The sequence below is a fragment of the Chelonia mydas genome, chromosome 14, assembly GCF_015237465.2.
Source record: "Chelonia mydas isolate rCheMyd1 chromosome 14, rCheMyd1.pri.v2, whole genome shotgun sequence".
Taxonomy (NCBI): domain Eukaryota; kingdom Metazoa; phylum Chordata; order Testudines; family Cheloniidae; genus Chelonia; species Chelonia mydas.
The window spans coordinates 7663835-7686797 of NC_051254.2; the positions used below are offsets into that span (position 1 = coordinate 7663835).

Consider the following 22963-nt stretch of genomic DNA (forward strand, 5'->3'; position numbering starts at 1 on the left):
GAAAAGCTAGGCTGATTGGGGAAATGGCCGCAGCTGGGCCTATAAAGGGGCTGCTAGGCTGAAGCTTAGCCAGAGTCTCTCTCTGTGTTCAGAGAGGGAAGGGCCTGGCTGCAGGGACCTGAGGGAATACCTAGATTGGAGCAGGGCTGAGGGGGAAAGGCCAGGGGAGAAGGGGAGCTCCGGCCTGGAAACCCCCAGGCTGTGAGGCCTAGATTAGGGCCTGTTAGGTACTGGGTTGCAAGGGGGCAGCCCATGGGTAGACAGAGGCAGCAGGTGCAAACCCCCTCGCCTGTGATGAGTGACTGATACACTGTAGTCTGCCCTGGGGAGTGGGGCTAAACAATGACTGGCAGTAGCCAAGACTGAGGCGAGGTGGGAGTAGTGGGTGGGGGTTCCCCGGGGAGGGGAGACCCTCAGAGATTGTTGGGATTTACTGCCAGTGGGAGGAGGCACCAGGTCCTGGGAGGGACTGGGGCCGGCGGTAAGGCAGATCACCAGACGGCAGAGGGCGCTCCAGAGGCAGATGAGCTAATTCCCAAGGACAACCAGCGGGAGGCGCCGCTGGGTGAGTCCAGCTCTATTACAGGTGTAAAAGCCAGAAAGCTTAAAGACATTCATCTAAGATAATTTCTTGGGCTGTCCGGGAGGTGCAGTGTTGGTCTGCATATCAAAGCTTATCTTAGGTGAGCCTAGGGCCTCCTATACCTGCCCATGAGAGTCAAACACTTACATGATCTAATTGTTTATTTCCTACTAGTTTTGGTGAAAAAATGATCTCGAGAATTAATTCATTTTGAGGAAATTCTCTGTGATGCTGAGAGAAAGCGGTGTGATGATTGGATAAGGGCTATTGAAGTCTTATCTCATTAGCTGATACTTTTCAGCAGGCCTAAAGTATAAAGACAGGAGGTGTAGCTTGTTCTAACTGGTCTATGCACAGTGTTTGTATTGGTATAACTGTGTGTGATTTTTTTTTTTTTAACTTATACCCTCGTGTGGACAATGTGTATAAAAATGCTTTACATTGGTATAATTTATTCCCCTTCTGATATGAGGAATAATCACCCGTATCCGCACTTTTGTACTGGTGTAATTGCATCTGCACTAAGGGGTTGTACCACGTTAGCTATGCCATTATAGTTAAAGTGGTACGACTTGTGTGTGTGGACAAGGCCATGTTTGAGAAGTCTTGTGCCAGCAGGGCTGTGTAGACTTTAACAAATGCTAAACTGCTTAAGTTAAAGGTTAGGCTCTCCCCCACTTTTAATCTCAACCAGTTTAACATGAGTAACAAGCAGTGTGGGGTCTTATCTACACTGAATTGTCAAATGTGTCAGAATACGTTAGCTAATGCATTCTAACAACATCCCTTTTAACCTAGTCTAGACAGGGCCAGAATACTGAAGTGCCTCCCAAGCCTCAGAGTTGTCCTTTTTAATTCTTAACAAAATGAGATGCTGGGCTCTAGTTAATGAGGTGATTTGTGATGAAATAAGAGAGAGCGGCCGCAGAAGCTGTACATGTTGTTTTTATGTTTTGTTTTTTCCATCCAGCTGTAATTACTTCTTCTTGGTAACTTCTTTTTTCCCTTTAGTTTTAACGCTATCAAAAAGAAGTTCCAGAGCCTTTTATCACACTAAACACTTAGTCTTCAGTGAGAATTTGGCTGCAGGATTGATCCCAAAAGAGATCGTTTGTGATTTAGACTGGTTAGGAGCTTTAACTCCTGTAGCTGTAGAATTCCATCGATCCTGCAGGATGAATACCATTGAATAACACTGAGTTTCTGTTTAAAAAGAAGTGTGCTCCTTCCTGCAGGACAAGTGAAGTGTTAAATCCCTGGGACTATACAACTCTTCCCTCACTTGTTCAACTTGTGTTGGTGGCTCAGTTATTGGAATGTGCCGGTTAATAAACTCCCCCACTAAATTTTAAATCTGTTAATGAGTTTCTTAGCTCTCTGCTTTTGTTTTTTCTCATCCTTTCTCTGTAAGTAAGGACATTCATTTGCACTTTCGTTTTCTATGTCCCAGTCTTATTGGCTTCAACTTGTTAAGCTTGTAAAGTCATTACAAGAAAATAGGAGTTGGTCAAGTGATTGGTCAACTCTGCTAACAAAACAATTTGCCATTTATACTGAGTTTCCTTGACTAAGAACTTTTGCGCCAGATTCTCAACTTAGGTAAATTGTTGAGCTCCACTGCAGTCAACGGAGCCTCAACAATCTACGCCAGCTGGGGATTTGGCCCCTTGACTTTAGAATCTCAGTTCTATCACTCCAACAAAGTCAGCCCATGCTTCCCAAGTCTGTATGGGAAGGGTATGTGTGTATTGGGTTGTTTTCCTGAGGCTTTGCCCACTGGGGAGAAAAATAGAACTTTCAGATTCATTTAATCGCTGTAGAACCAGCAACACTAACCCTCAAAGCTTGTACCTTCCACCAACAGAAGTTGGTCCAAAAAAAGATAGTAACTCCTCTGTCTTGTCTCAGAGCTAACACCGAGTCACAGCAATAATGAAGTCTTGATATGAAAAAGTGAGGTGCCATGGGATATAAAACCCTATGGTACCCAGGAAAGTGAGAGGGTTCTAGACAACACACGCTGCAGCGGGAGAAGATCATGTGAATCCAAGTGATACCTGACCTGCTTGTTAAATGAAGTATGAACAAAAATATTCGGCCATGTGTTGCTGTATGAACAACTGAACTGAGACATGGAATCTGTCTTCTCTTCTGTAAACAGTGGTTATTTAAATCCGCTGGAAGTATTGTGAGGTATAAAAGCTGGTATTTTAGCCAACATGTCAGTTAGCCAGAGGGGGATTTTGCATTCAGAGGACTGCTGACTAGTTCAACATTTTGAAAACTCTCAACCCCTTAAGGTTGACATTTTTAGCATCTTTTGCCGTCACGTTTTTCAGACCCAGCGGAGACCCCCTTTTTCTAACCTAAATACAATTGAACCATTCTCCAGTGAGCAGCAACGGGGAACTTGTTTGCTTTGTATGTAGCTCTTGTCTGGTTTGCCACGATGCTGCCCTCACTAATGCTAACCATTCATTCCCCCCAGCACCGTGCCTTCCTGAGAGGTGTTTAGCAGTTCTTTCCATCAAAAAGCACAGTGAGGAAACTAAGTACCCCCAATTTTGGCAGGTGTGTTAAAAGCCAATTTTTTTTAAAGTCGCTATATGTCTTTGTAAGGGGTAACCGTGGGAGCGAATTATCTGACACTCCGAAGAAAGCCCTGCTGAAGGAATATTAACATATTAGCCCTCTTCTGATGAAGTGCCCTTTGTTTCCATGTTTTCCTTTTGAATTCACAAAGAACATATTTTGGTTTAATTTTAACAACTAATGTGCTGTTGTTTTTTGGCTGGGGCTGCTTCCTGCTGTTGCATCGTGACTTATGTTGAAATCAAGTCCACTACAATCACTTTCTACGTCAACTGTGCTCTAACTAGGTGAGGAGAATAATGGAATAGTTTCCAGGCCCATAACCTACGCAGCAGGCAAAGGGTACAGACTGTAGTTGAGGAAGAGGATGAGAAAGTTGCTTTTTACTAATGACTGCTCTTACTTTCATCTTTGGGGCAGGAACAGTCTTTTTTGTTCTGTTTGTGCAGTGCCTAGCACAATGTGGTCCTGATACATGACAGGGACTCCTAGGAACAACAATAATACAAATAATAAGTAATAACAATAATCCGCTGCCAATTCCACCAAGGAGCTGATATGGTAGTGAAGGATCTGCTGGTCAGAAGGGAGCCTTGGTTGCATTCCCTTCCCTTCAGCCACCACTCCTTATACCAATAGTGGGGCATGGGATAGAAACCTCTGCACTGGGGGCTGGTCTGCACTGGAAAGTGACATCGACGTATCTACATCTCTCAGGGGTGTGAAAAATCCACGCTCCTGAGAGACCCAGCTAAGCCAACCTTGAACCCCTGGTGTAGACTGCTGTGGCCTCTCGGGGAGGTGGATTAGCTACAGTGATGGGAGAACCTGGCCCTTTGCTGGAGTGAGTGTCTATACTGAAGCAGCTGTGCTATACTGTGCTGCTGCATCCTTTTAAATGTAGACACATCCTGGGTTGGCACCACGGCTGGTCATAGCCCGTTAGAGCTCCTTTAGCAGTGTAAATGCCCTCTGGAAGAAATCCCACCCATCTTTCTCATGCACATCTCTCCATTGACTTGAGTGAGAATATTTGCATGAGCAAGGCTTGGCTCTGGGGGCTTTCTGGGATTGTTAAACATGCAGAATAAGAATGAGCAGGTTCCCGAGCCTTTCCCTTTATCTGCCGGCGCTTGATACACAGCTGTTCTGCTTGATGGCCAGGAATCAGACAAGTTTTTATGTGTTTATTTCTCCAATTCCTTGTAGCTTTACTGTAGCTGTTGAATATATTCATTGAGCTGAATGAATCCCCATCTGGCACAGTCCATACCAGGAAACTTGCAGCTTCAGCTTCAACTTTGGAATGTAAGATAAAGAAGGGAAATAACTTATTGACCTACCGTAGAATTTGCAATGTATCAACAGACTACTGTCTACACATGTATATAGTAATACTTTTTGCCACAGAATTGACTAAAATAGAATAAATATTAAGAATCTTTTCATAACCCACACAAATAAGACATAGGCTTAGGGTGACCAGATGTTCCAATATTATTATGTTGCAATCTTAGTTTTCCCCTGCACACCTGCTAGTTAGGAAACAGCGGGAGATGACATCCATAGCAAAAGCTAATGGTGCAATATTAAACATTCTTCTCCAAATGGCCTTCAGCTCAGTGTGAAAAGCATCTTCTTTAATGAGTGCTTTCCCCCAGTTACAGAGATCACAAAAGTACTTGTGCCAAATTGTGTCCTTGTTGTATTGGGTTGGCCTGAAGTTTTACATAGTGGATTCACCAGAAACTAGTTAGGCATTGATTTCCTGAGGGTTTAGCATTGGGACTCAGCTGATGGAATAATATGTTGCTGTAGAGGAGAGGAGTGTGACCTCAGGTCAGGATTCTCCCGTCTTTGGCAAGCAGGGGGAAGGGAGGTGAGCATGTTGTGTATGCCAGTTGGCTAGCAGTGAACCACGTTGCAATCCACCTGCATGGCATGGAAGTGCTTATACAGAGGGTCATGCTGTCTAGTAGCTGTAGCGCTGGGATCTGGGAGGAGCATTCAGAACGAAAAGCACAAGATGGGAAAGTATCCTTCCGTCAAGGATTTGCACTTAGCAGGCCAGAGGAGGAGGTGGGAAATTCATCAGCACAAGTGGGATTTAACTGGCCAGAGGAAGAAAAATGGAGAGTAGGGGTAGGAGCAAGATTTCTCGGTGTGATGCCCGAAGAAGGCATGTTCATACCAGGCGCTGCAGGAAAGGAGCAAGAAAACGTCAGGCTTGCCAAATGCTCTCGTCGCTCCTTTTGCCGAAGTGTCTGCCGGGCGTGTGAATGAGGTCAGCCCTTGTGTGCCAACCGACCGGCCGAAGGATGGGAACAGATTTGTCTTCGCTTCTCACTGGGCTGGAATGATTTGTTTGTGCTAGTTCAGCCCCACAGTTTCTGATCAGCTTGGGTCCCCTCCTCTCTCTACAGCCATTTGCCTGAAGATTAATGACCCCGAACGGGCAGGGTTCTTCTGAAATCTTGACATTCAGGTAGTGCCCAAAATGCTCTCGGTGTTTTCCAAGCACAGAGAGCAAAGGTCTGGGTGGTGACCGGCACACGGTATGCTAGAGCTAGCCGTCGAGGGTTTGCTTTTTTAAAAAATGGGTTTATTTTTGTTATGCAAACTTAACGTTAGGGTTTCTTTGGTTTTTGTTTGCTTTGGGGTGGCACTTGTTGGGACTGACACAAGGGAGGGTGATGGTGGGAAGGGGTGTGGGAAAAGAGAGGGGGATAGAAGGCACAGTGTAGAAGGGGAGTGAGGCTGGAAAGCTGAAGAGGGCACGGATAGGGGGCAGGGTGAAGAGGGAACAACCAGTGGCAATCGAGCAAATAAGGAAAAGATGCTCTATGTTCAAGTTTCAGAGCTGAATGAAAGATGCTGTCAGGAGGCTGCAGAGGCTCTTCTGCTGCTCCTCATCTGGAGGGAGGGATACTGGGGCTTGGGGTCCTGGTTGGGTCCCTCTGCAGCCAATGCAGGGGGCTGGAAGGCCTTAACTCACACCCTGCACCCTCCTCTATAACCAGTGCTGGCTGTTGCCTGCAAACTCCTCTTGGATGCTGCTGCTGTTCTCCAGGTGGAAGATTCAAGGGAGGGCGGGGGACACAGCTTGTTATCCTGTGCAGGTCCCTTTGGGTCTGGAGGGAAGGGTGGACAAAGGCCCTGTCCCTCTATTGCAGATGGTGCTGTGTATTCTGGGGGATGTGAAAATTTCCAAAGTCCACTCCCTGTTTTAATCATTCATTACTTGCATCAGGGTCGCAGGTAAAGACCGGCACCAAGATTGAGGCTCCATTGTGTTAGGCACAGTATAGATGGTCCCTGCTGCAAAGAGCTTACTGTATAAATAGGTAAAACAGAGAAGAATGGGGAAGGAGCACAAAGAGGGGAAGTGGGTGTGGGAGGTTAAGTTTTAGGGTATAAAATTGTAGATGTGTTGGGAATGGCAACAGACTCCTCTGCATTTGTGCAAGGATTTTCCTATTGTGTCTCCTGAGACATTAGCAATTCAGCCCAGGAGATTGTAATGAATCTTGCTGAAGTCATAGGAAGCACAGAGTTTGAATACATCAAAAGAGCCGTGGTCCATTTGTCTGTCTATGCTTCAAAATCGCACTCAGACTGGATAACCGATGATGGCAATTAGGATGCGTTCCAGGGAAAGTTAATTGGGGACATGAAGCAAAACGAGAGGGAGGAATCCTCACCAAATGATGAGTCTAGACCCCTGTCATAATCAGGATAATGTTAAGGCTGGGTTTTTAGGGCTATATTCTATTGCAATCTGAGTGGCCCCATACCCAACTGCTTTAGAAAACCGTAAGGAAACAAAGGTTGTTCTTGGCTAGTTGATTTTAGTGTAGATGGCTATTGCCCATGAGTTGCTAAGCTGCTTGTCTGAAGTGTGTATACCGAAGTCAGTCTCTGGTTTAATTAGGATACCGTTTCCATGCTCAGTGGGTTTGTGGCAGGGCTGGTTTCTGAGTGGCGAAAGGGGATGTAATTTGCTGTTGGGCTGACTACTAACAGCAGCATCTGCAGGGTGCTGCTCTGTGGTAGCAATTGTCTTTAATAAGGCAGGCTGGCTAGGTCTCTGAGTCCCTCTCTGCACACACACAAGCTCCACAATGCATTGTCTGCAGCGATCACTGCTCAGAGATGGAGATGGTGCTCTGGGGATTTCTTTTCAGGCTCATCTTGCTTGCTTTCACTTGTCACATGGAAAGGGAGGCCCACTTTGCAAAATGTAATCCACATCAATGTTCCCAAGCAGGAGCTCCCCATAGTGTGGGGAGAACCCTGTCTATTAATCATAAGCTGCCCTGTTTTAAAACCCCTGCTACACAGGCGTCTTTACTTGTGTGTGCTGCCTGGAATGTAAGAACTCGAGAGAGGAGTGAGGTGGAATTTCTAATTTGGCTCTTGGGGTTGTTCCCACCACCCCCACTTTTGCTTACTTTAACTCCAGCTGTCATGTCACTGTAGCTCTGTCTGTAGCTCCCTAGCTGCATCAAGCACTCAAAGAAAAGGGCAGAAAGGGGAAATGTTGGTCGAGAGCCTAATCCTCTACTTACCTACCAATGCATTTGCTACAAATCAGAATAATCCTGGAGCACGGAGAATCCTTCTCTCTGTGCCTTCTGTAATTAATATCCTTTACCAAGGAGTTATTCTTAGCCTATGTGGGTAAAACTTTGTAGCACAGAGAAATTTCGTGGCTTAATGTCTAATTCATGGTTCATACAGGGCTAAGATGGTTGGCACCGTACGAGCATGCGTGATTTTTTTTTCACTTCTAGTTCAAACTAAAACTTCTTTAAAACTATCTTATATGTCTGGATACAGAAAAGATGTCCAGGTTTTTAATCTGTCACAATGCATTTTACTACCCTGCTGGAAAAGTTATGAAAGGAGGAGATTTCGTCTTTCTCTTTAAATACAAGACGTGCCTTAAATTTGTCAGTAAATTTGTGAGACTGAGGATGGATCTCGATCTCCAGTGGCATGAATGATGATTTGCACATCTTAAACCTCCAGATGACACTAGTAAAGTAATAATGCCTGGCAAGCGTTTGTCTTAAATGCATCCTCTGAGATGGGTGCTATATAGACACAGAGTGAGACACAATCCTTGCCCCAAAGTGCTTACAGTCTAAATAAACAAGTCAAAGGGTAGGAGGGGACAGGCACAGAAAGGTGAAGTGACTTAGCAAAGGTTACACAACAAGTCAGTGGCAGAGCTGGGAATAGAGCCCTGGTCTCCTGGTGCCTAGTCCAGTGTGCTATCCACTAGGGCAATCTGCTTCCATTTATGTTGATTTAGTCTCATGGGATTTTTATTGCCTTCATCTTTCTGGGATGTTGGTATCTCTTTTCTTGTATTAACAGTATTATTTCTCTAGGAAAACAACTCAAAATGATGGGAATTTTGCCATTGAATTCAGTGGAAACAGGTCAAGCCCTGATATGTTACACACCCTTCAGAGTTAAATCCTTCTCCCATGGAAGTCCGTTCCAAAACTCGCATTGCCTTAAATGAAAACAGAAGATGGCCTTTGGTGTATGCTTGTGCTATTGATTCGCATTTGCAGTCAGTCCTAGTCAATTCTTGCTATTCTTGCTTATCCTTTGCCATTTTTTTACTGTTAGTTTTTTCCGCCTTAAAATATAATTGTTAGTGTCCCCCTTTGCAGAAATCAAGACAATTTTAACTGTTTGTTATTCCTTTGATCTGGCAAAACAAGGTTTACAACTTTGTCAGAGACAGGATACTTGAAACTAACAGCTTGCCTCGGCGTCTTTCAGGCCTGTGCTTGGGTAGTCTTATCTAGACCTACTCTGTGGTCTTCTTGTTTGCTTTCCCCCCACCTCCCTACCCCGCCCCCATTAAGTTAGGTCAACACAGTCCTACAGACAATTCTAATAACCCACCATAGTTATACATTAACTTTACCTCACTGATCAGGACACATCATAAAATTATTGCCCATCAATAGCCATAGATTAATATATAGCAATTCCACATTATCACAAAGGCCATATAAGTACCATAGGCACCATAACTGACTTTATCTGGTGCATAAGGAAACAGGGGATCTCTCACTGAGCCAGGGCTCAAACCATTCTGTGCTCTGTAGGTCAGCAACATCTTAAATTGCACCTGGAAGCAAATAAGAAGTCAGTACAGTTATGGTAATTTCATTCACTCTGAGGTTAAATCAGAACTGGCCTTGATGCGAAGGTGACGTGTCCAATTACCAGTCTTCTAAACCACCCGCTCCTTCCCACCTTCCACTGAACTACTGTACATTCAGCTAGAGTGTACTGCTTTCAGTGTCTCTGTATTAAAATTCTTTAAAGCCTCCATTTGAGGCAGACACATGCAAGTGTGGGTTAACACAAAACGCTGAAGGCAAAATAGGATTGCTAGTTTGTTTGGATTACTAAACTGTGAGCATTTAGAATATAAAGGGGAAAGAACTGCCAGTATGATATAGTGCCATGAACAGAGGTCAGTGGACACGTATCATAATCAGTAACGCAGAGCAATGAGAATTCTGCAGCCTAGAGTGAAATTCACAATTGATTCTTCTCCGTTCAGGTTTATCTGCAGACTTAAACGGGGTGATGAATATTCCTCCTTTGTAAATCTTGGATCCAGAGCTGAGAGTATTAGGGTCTGGATTTTTGAATGGTGCCGTTACTCGGGAATTTACAAAGTAGTACACAGGTAGATGAATATTGTATACAGGCTTTTGTATGCCTGGGCGCTGACTGCATGGCGTGAAAGGGCTACCAAAAGAAAAGTGACATCTGTTGTTAATAATTAAGAGTTTATGTAACTAAACTTTGCATTAATAGGAAGTATTCAGAGATCAGGGAGAACTTTAGATCCCGCTTTTCTTTTGAAGAATCAATTTGTTCAAATCTTTTCTATCAAACCACTAGATCAGAGTCTCACTGTAACATGGACAGACAGCCTCCACCTCCCTTTCAGTTTCTCTGTTTTTCTCAGCCCTTTATGTTTCTCATTTTAATCATTTTGACATAGACAACTGAGACCATGAAGCCTCATATGGTCTGGGACCTCCTTACCCAAGAGGCTACTTTTCCCAACAGCTCTGTCCCAACAGCTGCACTTCTGCTGGCTGCTCCTGCAAATTTGAACTCTTGCGAGCCAGACACAAAGGCATTTCTTGTGGAGGGTCCTAGGCTGTGAAACTTGCCACCTTGGCTGATCCCCTGGACCCTGAGTTTTGCTGACCTTCAAAATGTGGTGGTTCTGCTTGCTGAGAGTAGGCAGGGTATGTTAAATATGAGCTTTCCAGGGTTATATTTTGATCTAGCAACTAATGTGTAAATGAGGTCTTGAATACATGCACATGACCTAAAATGGCGTCTGTGCAAGCTATTGTCCTGTCACACACACACACGTTATTTAGAAATTGCTAGGGCCATTGGAAGCCAGTCATAGCCATTGTATGGTGTGTTGTGAATGAGGTTGGGCCTTGTAGTCACTTCACTGCAGAAGCTGAAGAGGTAAAAGAGCCTTCTGGTTAGGGTGCTGGACTAGGAATCGGAAAACCTGGGTTCAGTGCCTGCCTCTGCCAGAGACGCCCTGTGTGACCTTGGGAATGTTGCTTACCCTTCCTGAACTTTGGTTCTGCACCTATAAGTTGTCAAAGTGAAGGCACAGCAGTTTGTCAATCAAAACGGGACGTTCACCCACCAGAATGGAGTTTGTAGACTGATGCAGACATATACAGTCTTGTCACATTGCTGGTTCAGAGTGATGGGCAAGCATGGCTTTTCCACCAGTCAGCACTGCTTGAAGCACTGGAGAGAAGCAGGGGGAGATTTTCAAAGGTACAAAGGGCAGTAAAGTGCTCGCACCCACTGGATGTCAGTGGGAGCTGGGCCCCTAACTCCTATCTGTGTCTTTGAAAATCTCCCTGATAACAGGTAAGAAATTGGCTCCCTGCTTAAGAGTCTATTTTATTTGCTGGGACAGGACCAAAGAACTGAAAAGCCATCTTGGTAGGACACGCTGAGCCAGATCTTTAAAAGCACTCAGGGTTCTGGGTGTCACAATGAGAGTTTCTGGGTGCTGCGTATCTTTGAAAACCTGGCTCTTATTTGGGTGTCTAACTGGAGCTGAGATCTCTTGAAAACCCAGCCCAACAGAGACTAGAACTGTCTGGGTAGCTGCATGCAAGGTCTCCAGGAGGATGAGGCTCCTGGACTGTTCTGCTGCCTACAAGGATTAAACCTCCCTTCTCTCAGTGGGGAGTGGGCTCAGAGTATCTTCATGTAGGTCAGTTGACCTTTGTGCTTTCCACTTGGCTGTAAGCTAAGATCTGGAGTAAGACGTGATACAAGGCAATCCCTGGCTGTGCCTGCTCCCTTGTAGCACCATCCTGTCTGGGTCTGCATTGAGGTGGTGAGGATTTGCCTGACCATGAGTCTGTCTGGCATTGTGCTGTGTCCAGTGGTATCCTTGCTAATTGTCTTAAAGCAGTGGGACAAACTGGGACAGTGCTTCCATCGAGTTTGGAGGCCCAGTCCTAATTACTCAGACTCTCTGCAACTTTGCAAAGTTAAGTTTGGAAAGATCCGTTCTCCCTTTACCTGTTTATCCTTGACCTCTTGTACGGGCTACATCATATCCTGAGGAGGAGACCTTAGAATCATAGAATATCAGGGTTGGAAGGGACCTCAGGAGGTCATCTGGTCCAACCCCCTGCTCAAAGCAGGACCAATCCCCAACTAAATCGTCCCAGCCAGGGCTTTGTCAAGCCTGACCTTAAAAATATCTAAGGAAGGAGATTCCACCACCTCCCTAGGTAACACATTCCAGTGTTTCACCACCCTCCTAGTGAAAAAGTTTTTCCTAATATCCAACCTAAACCTCCCCCACTGCAACTTGAGACCATTACTCCTTGTTCTGTCATCAGCTACCACTGAGAACAGCCTAGAGCCATCCTCTTTGGAACCCCCTTTCAGGTAGTTGAAAGCAGCTATCAAATCCCCCCCTCATTCTTCTCTTCCGTAGACTAAACATCCCCAGTTCCCTTAGCCTCTCCTCATAAGTCATGTGTTCCAGTCCCCTATTCATTTTTGTTGCCCTCCGCTGGACTCTTTCCAATTTTTCCACATCCTTCTTGTAGTGTGGGGCCCAAAACTGGACACAGTACTCCAGATGAGGCCTCACCAATGTCGAATAGAAGGGAACGATCACGTCCCTCGATCTGCTGGCAATGCCCCTACCTATACATCTTGCTTCTTGAAGCCCTTTATTTTTAGTCCAGTGAAAAAGCTTTGCTACAGCTTAGTGGGGAGTTGGTCTTTCAAGTCAGTTGCTTCCTTACCCTTTCTTGCTCTCTTTCTGAACTTGCTGGCTGCTACCTACTTCCTTACTGTTCTTCGTGCACTTGAAAGCTCACTCAGTGGGTTTCACCGTCCTCTTTTCACTGTGCTCTATTCGTTCCTCTTTATTTTCTCCTTAATCTCTGCTTTTGCTTTAGTTCCTCTCCTAAATCTAACGTGCTGTGTGTGCGTGTACGTGCATTTACCTTATAGCCTCGATTCTCTTCTGCTTTCCCTGCCTGGCCCTTGCACTATGCTTTTGAAATCACACAGCCAGGCCACCACATTTGTCCTGCTGCATCCCAGTGTGTGTCCATAAATGAAACATTTTCTCTTGTCAGCGGAGATGACTTTCTCAGTGCTTCACTTTGCCGCAAATAGCAGTAAATCGGAAACTGCATTCTAGCAAGTGGCTTCGGCACTAATAGCTGCCAACTTCGCTTGATTTCACTTTGCTCTTTCAGCCGAGACCTGGGGTTGAAAGGAGGGTCCTTTGCCATTGGCACTTGAGGGCTTTAAAGCTTGGATCTATTGCCATGGTCAGTGTTGATCAGCCAGTTGAAATACAGACTTATTTATTTTTCACAACCCAGTTACATAGACAATGGTGGTTGCTCTTGCTCTTGCTCTGGTCTCTCCCCTGCTGCCACGGAGAATTGGGTTCAGAGATCAGGTCCAGAATATTTTATATCTGAGATCTTGGAGAAATGGGTGAGAATTTCAAGTAAGTCACTCGTGAGCTTGGATGAATGGCATTTGTAATGACACCAGTGTTAGTTTCAAAGGTTTCTGAAGGGGTCTGTCATGGAGAGGTACATGCACAATTATCATTTGAATGTTATATGTATAAACCAGGAGGGAAAGCATTCGGACTGCAGATTACATTCCAGACTTTCTGTATTCTTCCCTGGACTGGTACCAAAAGAGTGTAGTGAGACTGAAGAAGCAGGGACAGTTCTAAGGACTGGGATCTCGCAAATCACCAGCATTAAAAATTAATTCTTCACGTGATTTCATTGGAAAGCCGACAATCTCCTTTTTTCAGTGGCACAATGGATTCATTTAGAGTGAGATTTTCAAAGGCAGAAAGGACAACTGCCCAATTCCTACTGAAAGTCAAACCTATCTCCCGTTTGTAGCTTTGAAGAATCTCCCTCTTCCAAGCCCCTGCTGATTCACAAGGCATAACAACAATATTAATATTGTATTACTGTAGCACCTCAGAGCCCATTGTACTAGGAGCTGTACCTAAGACAGAACAAAAAAAACAACCTATCCCTGACCCAAAGAGCTTAAACAGAAAGATGGGCACAGGGTGGGGGAAGGGGCAGAGCGAACAATGTGAAGGTGGCAAATGTCCTGTTAATGCCTCAATCTATCTATCTTTTTTTCTTTAGTGCGTTTGGGAGGAGCTGGGCTAAAAGGAAGGGAAGGTAAGAGGGGTGATGCTGAGGTGAAGAGCCTGTGGGTGAGGTAGAAGGGGAGGGTTGGGGCAAACAGCTGATCAGCACAGGGCAGAGAGTCCGGTCAGAACTGCAGAAAGTTCTCCAAGGGGGCAAAGGGCTCCTGCAGCTTCTGCCCCTGATGGCTGGAGTGTCTGGGTGGCTTCTCTAGTGCTCCCAGAGTGTGTGGGGGGGGACTCCCTTGCTCAGTCCTGGGTCCAGGGAGGTGCTGGGGAGACAGATGGCTCTGGCTGAGGTCCATTCTCTCCCTCACAGTGTCTTACACAAGTCCTCAGAGATCAGCTGTTAAAACCACATGAGAATTGAAGTGAGGGAGATGAAAGATTAGCAGCAATCAGAATGGCAGGCTTTTGAAGTCTGACCTCTCAAGTCAGTGCTAGAAATGCACCAGTAAACCAGTACGAATTCTGCCAGACCAGTATATTTTCCCAAGCACTGGTCCTGGACAAGGGATCAGAAAGAACAATTTTGTAATTCCCTGCACTACATTAAAAATTCACTTCTGATTAGCCTCCATGGACTTTAAGGTGCTCATCGCTTCTCGGGACACGTCGATATGGCGAGTTAGCGCGCGGCAAGCTGGGTGTAAATCCACACGGCTGTCGCATGCTGTGCACGAACGGTCCTTGTGGACCGTGCTGTTGTACGCTGAAAGTTTCCTCATGTGCTGTGCGCACTGCTGTTTCAAACGGCAAGAGGGCGGAGCACAGAGATAGGTTCTACATGGACAGTTAGTGTGCGGCATGCTACAGCAATGCAGATTTACACCCCAGCTTGCCAGGTGCTAACTCACTGTATTGTCAGGCCCTTTGTTGACAGTCCTGTTGATGATACGTGAACCAGGAATAGAATCCAGCTCCCATCGTTGTTTTGGCTGAGAAGCATTAACAGGAGTGTAAAACAGTAAACTCTTTTCTTTTAGACACTGTTGTCAGAAAATGTGACTCAATGTGGACCCAGGGAGTAGAACTGTCGAACAGGAAGGTGCCATATTTGCACAGTCACTTTTCTGATCACAACAGTTCCTTAAGGGACGGGGAAATATTCTCAAAGGGGCAAAATCTTTTTTTTTTTTTCCTCCGTTATTAAATTATTTTGGCTCTCAAGCCACAGAGAAGAGCTTGGTCAGCAGGAACAGGGTAGAGGTGATTAAATGAAAGGGTTATAGATGTCTTTGGAGCAAGAGTCTCCTCTTTTCCCCAAAACCACCCATCCCTACTTGGCTTTGGCCCACTAATACATCAGATAAAGTGAGGAATGTTCCTCGCTTTCCTGCACACACACACCATGTATCTCGCTGCTGATGTTCTCTGTAGGGGTATAGTCGACGTCAAGGCTGTCGTTTCCTATGCTGCTCTACAGCGTGGGCGTCTGGCAAGTAATGGGCACACAATTTCAGGCTTGATAGCTCCCGATGTTTGAATGAAAGAAGCAATCTCTATTTTGTATCTTTATGGTGTTGCTGACAGAATGTAGAACCCCGTCGTCGCCACTGGCAAATATTGACCATCAGGATTTCCCAGGAGCTGAAAAAACCATTTAAAAAACCTCTTCATCAAAGCCACAGGCAAGGGTAATACCGTGTTGTGGTAGGGTCTTGGCTGGGCCACATTCTTCAAGTGACAGCACTTTTTGTAGCTTACGTCCGCGCCTTATGTGCGCCGTCTATCTAATGTCAGTGTAGAAAGAGCCAGCGCCTTAATACTGCTTTGTGGCTGGTAGCATCCTCTGATCCTGGAGGAGGAAAATAGTTATGACTGTGGTAGGCATTTCCGAGAATCCAAGGCTATTTCTTCCCAAGATTCAGTTAACTCCTTTGCCCTTAGTTTTAGTGTATAGGAATAGGGTACTGTCCTTTTAAATAGTTTGAGCCGCTTCACCGTGTATTTTCTTTTGAAGCATAGTGGTGTGTAAAGAACACTTGCACTCTGGAAAACTGCTTTCATCTTTTATTTTGAAATTCTGTGTATGGTCTAGAGCAGTGTTTCTCAAGCTTTCTGATGTGGGGGACCGGCAATTTTTTTTCCCCAGCGTGCACGCAGACCGGCAGCTGATGGCTTGTGGACCGGCACCGGTCCCTGGACCACCACTTTGGGTAGCACTGGTCTAATGGAAAGACAAGTGCAAAACATTGTAGGTGAGGTTAATTGCCTGTGTGTGTTTGATTGTTCTCAAAGGGAAAGTCCATTGTACTCTGCCTGAAGAAGCTTAACTTGTTGGCTGTTCTGCCCATACAAGGACTGTATCATTATTCAGGGGTAGGAAGTACTTATCGTCACCTGCTTCTCAGGCAGTAATCATCATGAGTCTGCGATAGCACTCTTCCTTTGCAGGTTCTCAAAGTGCTTTGCAAACTGTGAAGACTTACAGGTCCCCCTGTGAGTTACTGTAGGTAAGTATTAATTTATCCATCTTAAAGAGCCAGGGCACGAACAGAACTGCGGGGTCCTCCTGACTCCCATGCCCCCACATTCCTCTGCTCATGCCACTAAACCCCATTCTCAGAGCAGGAAAAGGAACCCAGGACTCCTGATTCCCAGGCTTCCTGCTTCAATCTCTTGGTCCTTTCTTCATTTCAACAAGGAAGTTTAATAATAATAAAAAAAAACACCTTAAAAAATCCTACTTCAAGTGTGCTTATTCCAAACTGAGTGTGTTCACACACTGACTTGCCCCAAAATAACAAAAGGTGTGAAATGAAAAACAATTCAGTTACTTCAGTGCAAGCTAATGCTCAGAACAGCCCTAAGAGGCACAAGACCAAGCTATCCCATATTTTTGATTAGTTATCCACTCAGTATTTTGGAAATGCTTCCAGCAATTGATATGAAATTGTCTCTTCTGTTTATTTAGGAGTTTTCTGCCTTCCTTGTCACCTTGCAATGTACACTTTAATTAAACACTGTGTTCTGTTTGGATTCAATCAGCTACCATTTTATTGTTTGAAGCTTTACATAGCTTGAACAGTGCATGTGCAATTTTAAAAGTAGGACAAGGAAGATCTTGCCTTCTGCTCCTGTGTTAAATTTGGTTGGTTTGTTGTCAAGAGGGAATTTTTGTTTGTTTCTCTTGTTTTCTGTAGTGCTCAGTAAGAACCAAACACACTTGGGAAAGGCTCATATTGTGTCTTTGTAAAAGCAGTAAACAGATCTAGCTACCTGATTCCCACCACCAAGCTACAATCTCTTTAGCAAAACCTTCATTGCTTCTCATTTCTCTAACCTGTCATTTGCTGCAGCTTTTCTTCTGTTTTAGTTGTGCTTTAGCCCTGTGGCACAGAGCCCTTAGTGCTTTATCAGGGAGCAGTGAACTTTTGAGAACATAAGAATGACCATACTAGGTCAGACCTGTGGTCCATCTAGCCCAGCATTCTGTCTTCCAACGGTGGCCCATGCCCGGGGCTTCAGAGGGAATAAACGGAACAGGGAAATTTTTTGAATGATCCATGCCCTGTTGTCCAGTCCCAACATCTGGCAGTCAGAGGCTTAGGGGCACCCAGAGCATGGGATTGCACCCCTGACCATCTTGGCTAATAGTCATTGATGGACCTATCCTCCATTATCCTCCATTATCTAATTCTTTTTTGAACCTAGTTATACTTTTGGCCTTCACAACATCCTCTGGCAATCACTTTCACAGGTTGACTGTGTGTTGTGTGAAGAAGTACTTGCTTTGGTTTGTTTTAAACCTGCTGCCTATTAATTTCATTGGGTGACCCCCCCTGTTTCTTGTGTTATGCGAAAGGGTAAATAACACTTCCTTATTCACTTTCTCCACCCCATTCATGATTTTGTAGACCTCTATCATATCCCGTCTTAGTCGTCTCTTTTCCAAGATGAACAGTCCCAATCTTTTCAATCTCTCCACACATGGAAGTTGTTGCATACCCCTAATCATTTTTGTTGCCCTTCTCTGTACCTTTTCCAGTTCTAATATATCTTTTCTGAGAGGGGGCGACCAGAACTGCATGCTTTACTGAAGGTGTGGGCATACTGTGGATTTATATAGTGGCATTATGATATTTTCTGTCTTCTTATCGATCCCTTTCCTAATGGTTCCTAACATTCTGATAGCTTTTTTTGACTCCTACTTAACATGAGTGGATGTTTTCAGAGAATTATCCACAATGACTCCGAGATCTCTTTCTTGAGTGGTAACCGCTAATTTAGACCCCATCATTTTATATGTATAGTTGGGATTATGCTTTCCAATGTGCATTACTTTACATTTATTAACATATGAATTTCATTTGCCGTTTTGTTGCCCAGTCAGCCAGTTTTGTGAGATCCCTTTGTAATGCTTCACAGTCTGCTTTGAACTTGACTGTCTTGGAGAATTTTGTATCATCTGCAAACTTTGCCACCTCACTATTTACCCCCTTTTCCAGATCATTTACGAATATGTTGAACAGCACTAGTCCCAGTACAGATCCTTGGGGGGCACGCACTACCTCTCCACTGTGAAAACTGACCATGTATTCCTACCCCTTGTTTCCTGCCTTTTAACCAGGGATTGATCCATGGGAGGACCTTTCCTCTTATCCCATGACTGCTTACTTTGCTTAAGAGCCTTTGGTAAAACTTTAATAAATAAAATGATGAGCTTTGGTAAAATCTTGTCAATTTGTAATGTCATCTGGAAGGCCAACTGAGAACGACTGAATTCTGCAAATTAGCGAGTAAGCGAACAAACACAATAAAAAGGTAAATAAAGTGAGGCTAATGCATTGCACAATATACTTCATTCATTTATCTAGCGAATGTCATTTAGTGTGTGGTCCACAGTGCATTTAGTAAAATAATGAACTGTTGTTAATATGAGAATTCAATCTAGCCCCCGATGGCAAATCATTTCTCACGGGAGTGGAGAGACAAAAATTCACACAGAAGAATGGCTCAGTGTGTAAGTTGCTAAGTGCAGATCATAGTGGTTCTCAAGTGTGCATGGGTTTGTAATGTGTTTGGGATCTTTGTGGATGAAAGGCTCTAGATAAATGTAAGGTATTATTTAGGCCTTGATCTGTGAAGACTTACACCTATGCTTCACTTTACACATTGTGCATAGTCCCATGGACTTCTATGGTATTAATTCCAACTCCTAAATATGAGCATGTGTGTAAAGCTCTGCAGGATTTGGACTTTAGATTGCAAGATCTCTGGGACAGGGAATGTGTCTTACTGTGTATCTGTAGCTTAAAAACACTTACCTACCCTCACCGGAGAGTTGGGAGGATAAAGATTGTGAGGTCCTCGGCCACAGAAGTACCTAAGATAGATAATTAGATGGGGCCCCAATTTTGGTTTTAGCATGTAGGCAACTCAGTAACACCACTGACAAATAATAGCAACCCCTTAGTGTGTGTGTGTGTACGTCCCTAGAGCTGGATGTGTACATCCCAGGGGCAGTGTGCTCAGCAAGTCCATGAACGTTTGGGGGGTAAAACTGTGTGACAGTCGGGTAGCATTTGGTTCAAATGCTCTGTCTGTCTGGGGAGTTTGTGATTTTTTTTTTTAATGGTTTATTTCAGCTTGACCTAAATAAGCACAAAAGGGGTGGGCAAAGCTTCTTGTCACTTACAGACCCTAAAGAAAGCGACGTTGGAAACAGATTGGCTGCGCTACAGCCCCTGCTAATCACGCCATCTTTTCTCCCCTCCAGCTATTCCTTATTGCCGTCTGGAACCCTGATGCTTTTTGGAATGAGCGCGTGCGGCAGGAAGGCTCTGACTCTGCTCAGCAGTGTGTTTGCGGTATGTGGTTTGGGGCTCTTAGGAATTGCTGTGAGCACCGACTACTGGCTTTACCTGGAGGAGGGAATCATCCTGCCCCACAATCAGACCACCGAAATCAAAATGTCGCTGCACTCTGGTCTCTGGAGGGTCTGCTTTTTGGCAGGTACGGTGCTTTGTACAAAGAACTGTTTACTCTTGTGATTTTCACATCGTCGTCAATGAGGAAGCTTTGCCTAGTAAAGCAGTGGGCCGGGAGCCAGGGATTTTAGTTGCCTTTTCCTGTCTTTGCTGCAGATGTTCTGCACAAACCTTGGGCAAGCCACTTAACCGCTTCTTTGCCTCTGTTTCTCCAGTTGCACAGGGGGTTTTAGGTGGTATAATTCCTTACGCATCAATTGTAACTTTACAGTCTGCCTTGAATGAATGGTGGGCAGAGCTGTGCCACTCAGGAGCGCAGCAGGGAAGGAATTACTCTGAGTCACAGTTCTCTCCCTGGTTCTCCCCATACTCCAGCGGGAAGTAACCGGCTACTGGATGTGGAATGGAGGGGCTAAATCGAGGGTCCATTGTTCCTTGCTCCTGCCCACCCACTTTCTGGCCACCTGTATAGTGGGGAGTAGCAGCCCCATGGAGGTTGCTTCCCTCTCCCCCCAGTGCAGTGACCTGTGATGCAAGTAGTCTGCGTAGGGAAGCTGAGAGTTCTCCCTTGCATGTGGTATGAGGTCACAGTCCTGCTCTTTTTGTTTATACAGTAAAATGGTTTGCTATGCGGAGGTGTCAGGTGCTTTAGAAAGGCGAAGAATAATTATCACCAGTGTAATTCCCCCTCCCTCTCCTCCCCCCGCAGTTCTTGAGGAGGGTTGCAAAGCCAGCATAACCCAAATAATTTTCCTAAGGGGACCAAGCCAGTGGTAGAGCTAGGGGTCATCCAGATGTCCCAATTCACATTTCTGTGCTTTTTACCCACCAGACCAACCATTTTGATTGATCGTGTGTTTTGTATCAAATGTTAAACCTTTGTTTGCCTCATCAGAAGGCATCCTAAGCCAAGCCCTCTCTAGCTAACTTGCATGGTCTGTCAAAATCCCCCCACATTGCCAATTAGCTTTCAGAGCTTTCTCCTATTCAGGAACAGCTGTTTATGTGCAGATTGTTTGAAAACGCACTGTCGTACTCCAGCCACCTGCCCAGTTTGTTTTCACCAAGTAATGTTATCATGTACTTCCCATACCTTGAGCTTTGTTGTTTTTCCATTTCCACTGCCCTCCAATAAATGTTCCGAATGACCAGCACAATGCGAATTTTAGTATTTGTAGATCTAACGTGTCTGATACATAAAACCAGCTCACAGTACTCCCTTAGCTATTACTCTTTTGCCAGCGACATTTTAAAAAGCCAGTCCCTCAAGGATACGGTAACTAGCAGGCATCCTTCTTCAGCACCACACACTAACAGTTATGACTCAAAGAGCACAAAAAAACCAAGTTTATTTTGCATGCACTGAAATTCATTTAAAAAAACCAACCCCTTCTAGTAAAGAAAACATTTTAATTAAATGACAAGCATGAAACAGACTCTTCTCCATGCAGGTGAGGAGCGTGGCCGGTGTTTTACTATAGAATACGTCATGCCCATGAACGTCCAGCTGACGTCTGAATCGACAATCAATGTTCTAAGTAGGTAGTTTATTCACTTTTTTGTTGTATCATTCATTCTTTACAGCCTGTTAAAGTAACAACGGGTTACTAGGAATTACTTCAGAACTCGGGGAGGCTTCTGATTCCCTGTTCGTGCTGTATTGTAACTTAACGTACAGCTGGGTGCTTATGTACAACTACACTTTTACTTGGTGAAATGCCAGACATGTTGAGAAGTGTCTGATTATGTCTCCCCCTTATGCTGGGACACTGACAGTGGCTACAAGCCAGGCTCTGCATCCTGTTGCTGGAATGGTCAAGGCCGGTGGCTTTTTTTGGAATAGATGAGTTTACATTCTCTCCCCACCTGGTGACAAGAGCTGGTACAAATACAGCACGTACAGACTGCGGCATTGCACGCTGATTTAAATCCCCTGTGGGGTGGGATGAGTTAAGGATGGAATGTCACAGCTCTCCCTGTAAAGTCCTATGTTTTGTTTTTGCCACTTCCAAGTGTGAACCTTAACCATGCTTGGTACATTTTTGCGATAATAAATCCAAGTGTTTCGTGAAAAGACTTGTGATGCTATCACAAAAGATTGATGTGCATTTTTAATGCTTCAGGTGGAAACCACTCGGAATACAAACATTAACAGATGTATTCTCAGCCAGGCATAATTGCACCTTCAGTCAACTGCTTATCAAAGAAAGTTGGGTGTGTTGGTTTGGGGGTGGGTGCCAGCACGCACATGAGACTCAGAGAGAACAGGAAAGGAAAAAGAGAGATCTACAGAATGCAACAAATTGGAGATGTAAAGGAACTGGCCTGGTCAATCTAGCCCAGGTCTGGTGTTATACAGGAGGGCCTAACCCTGTTCTCATTTTTCCTCCCCCTTTTACAACCAGAGATGATTCGTTCTGCTACTCCTTTCCCTTTGGTCAGCCTCTTTTTCATGTTCATCGGGTTTATACTGAGTAATATTGGACACATTCGGCCTCACAGAACCATCCTGGCCTTTGTATCGGGAATCTTCTTCATTCTGTCTGGTGAGTTTTATTGGAATGATCTTAACATTGCACTTGCTGTCTCATCTGCCTTCGTTTCCTCTGAAGGCCCTTGTACTTCAGGGGGGAGGGAGGAGGGAAAGAATAGCCATATAAACCCACAGATCTGTAAGCTGCAGTAACGCTGTGTTAAATCCTTACTTTGGGCTATGTTGTGCCATAGTCTTTTTAAGCAGAACTCCTCATTGCAATCAATGGTGAGGTGGCACATTATGGCTAGACCTGGTCACAAAATTGTCATCAACCCCTCCCCCCCTTTTTTTAATGAAAAATGGCTTTCCAACAAAATGGAAATTTTGTGAAAAATTACCTTTTCCATCAAAAATGCTTGGGCTTTCATCAAGCGCTTGATGTGAAAATTTTCATAGGGAAACAAAAATTCCCAACCAGCTTTAATTATGACCGCTTCACCTGATCTGTGGTATGATACCATGCAGTCTCTTAGCCTGGCACCATATATTAGCCTCAACCTCCGGAATTCCAGACGTATTGAGCCTAAGAACATCAATATTAATATTTACATCTCATAAGA

The 22963-nt window shown here is 44.7% G+C and overlaps 1 protein-coding gene across 4 annotated transcripts in view; it reads left to right on the top strand.

Moving 5' to 3' along the window:
* CACNG5 (calcium voltage-gated channel auxiliary subunit gamma 5) overlaps positions 1-22963 on the top strand; it is a 29626-nt gene that overhangs the window by 1792 nt on the left and 4871 nt on the right. For 2 of the 4 annotated variants that reach the window (XM_043528488.1, XM_007055088.3), the window contains exons 2-4: positions 19657-19892; positions 21319-21405; positions 22273-22413. In XM_043528488.1, coding sequence (XP_043384423.1) covers positions 19685-19892; positions 21319-21405; positions 22273-22413 — 436 coding nt within the window. In that variant the 5' untranslated portion in view covers positions 19657-19684. Of the gene's footprint in view, positions 1-71; positions 566-3071; positions 3155-19656; positions 19893-21318; positions 21406-22272; positions 22414-22963 lie in introns of those variants that run through there. The other 2 variants (XM_043528489.1, XM_043528490.1) reach the window with 2 other exon arrangements.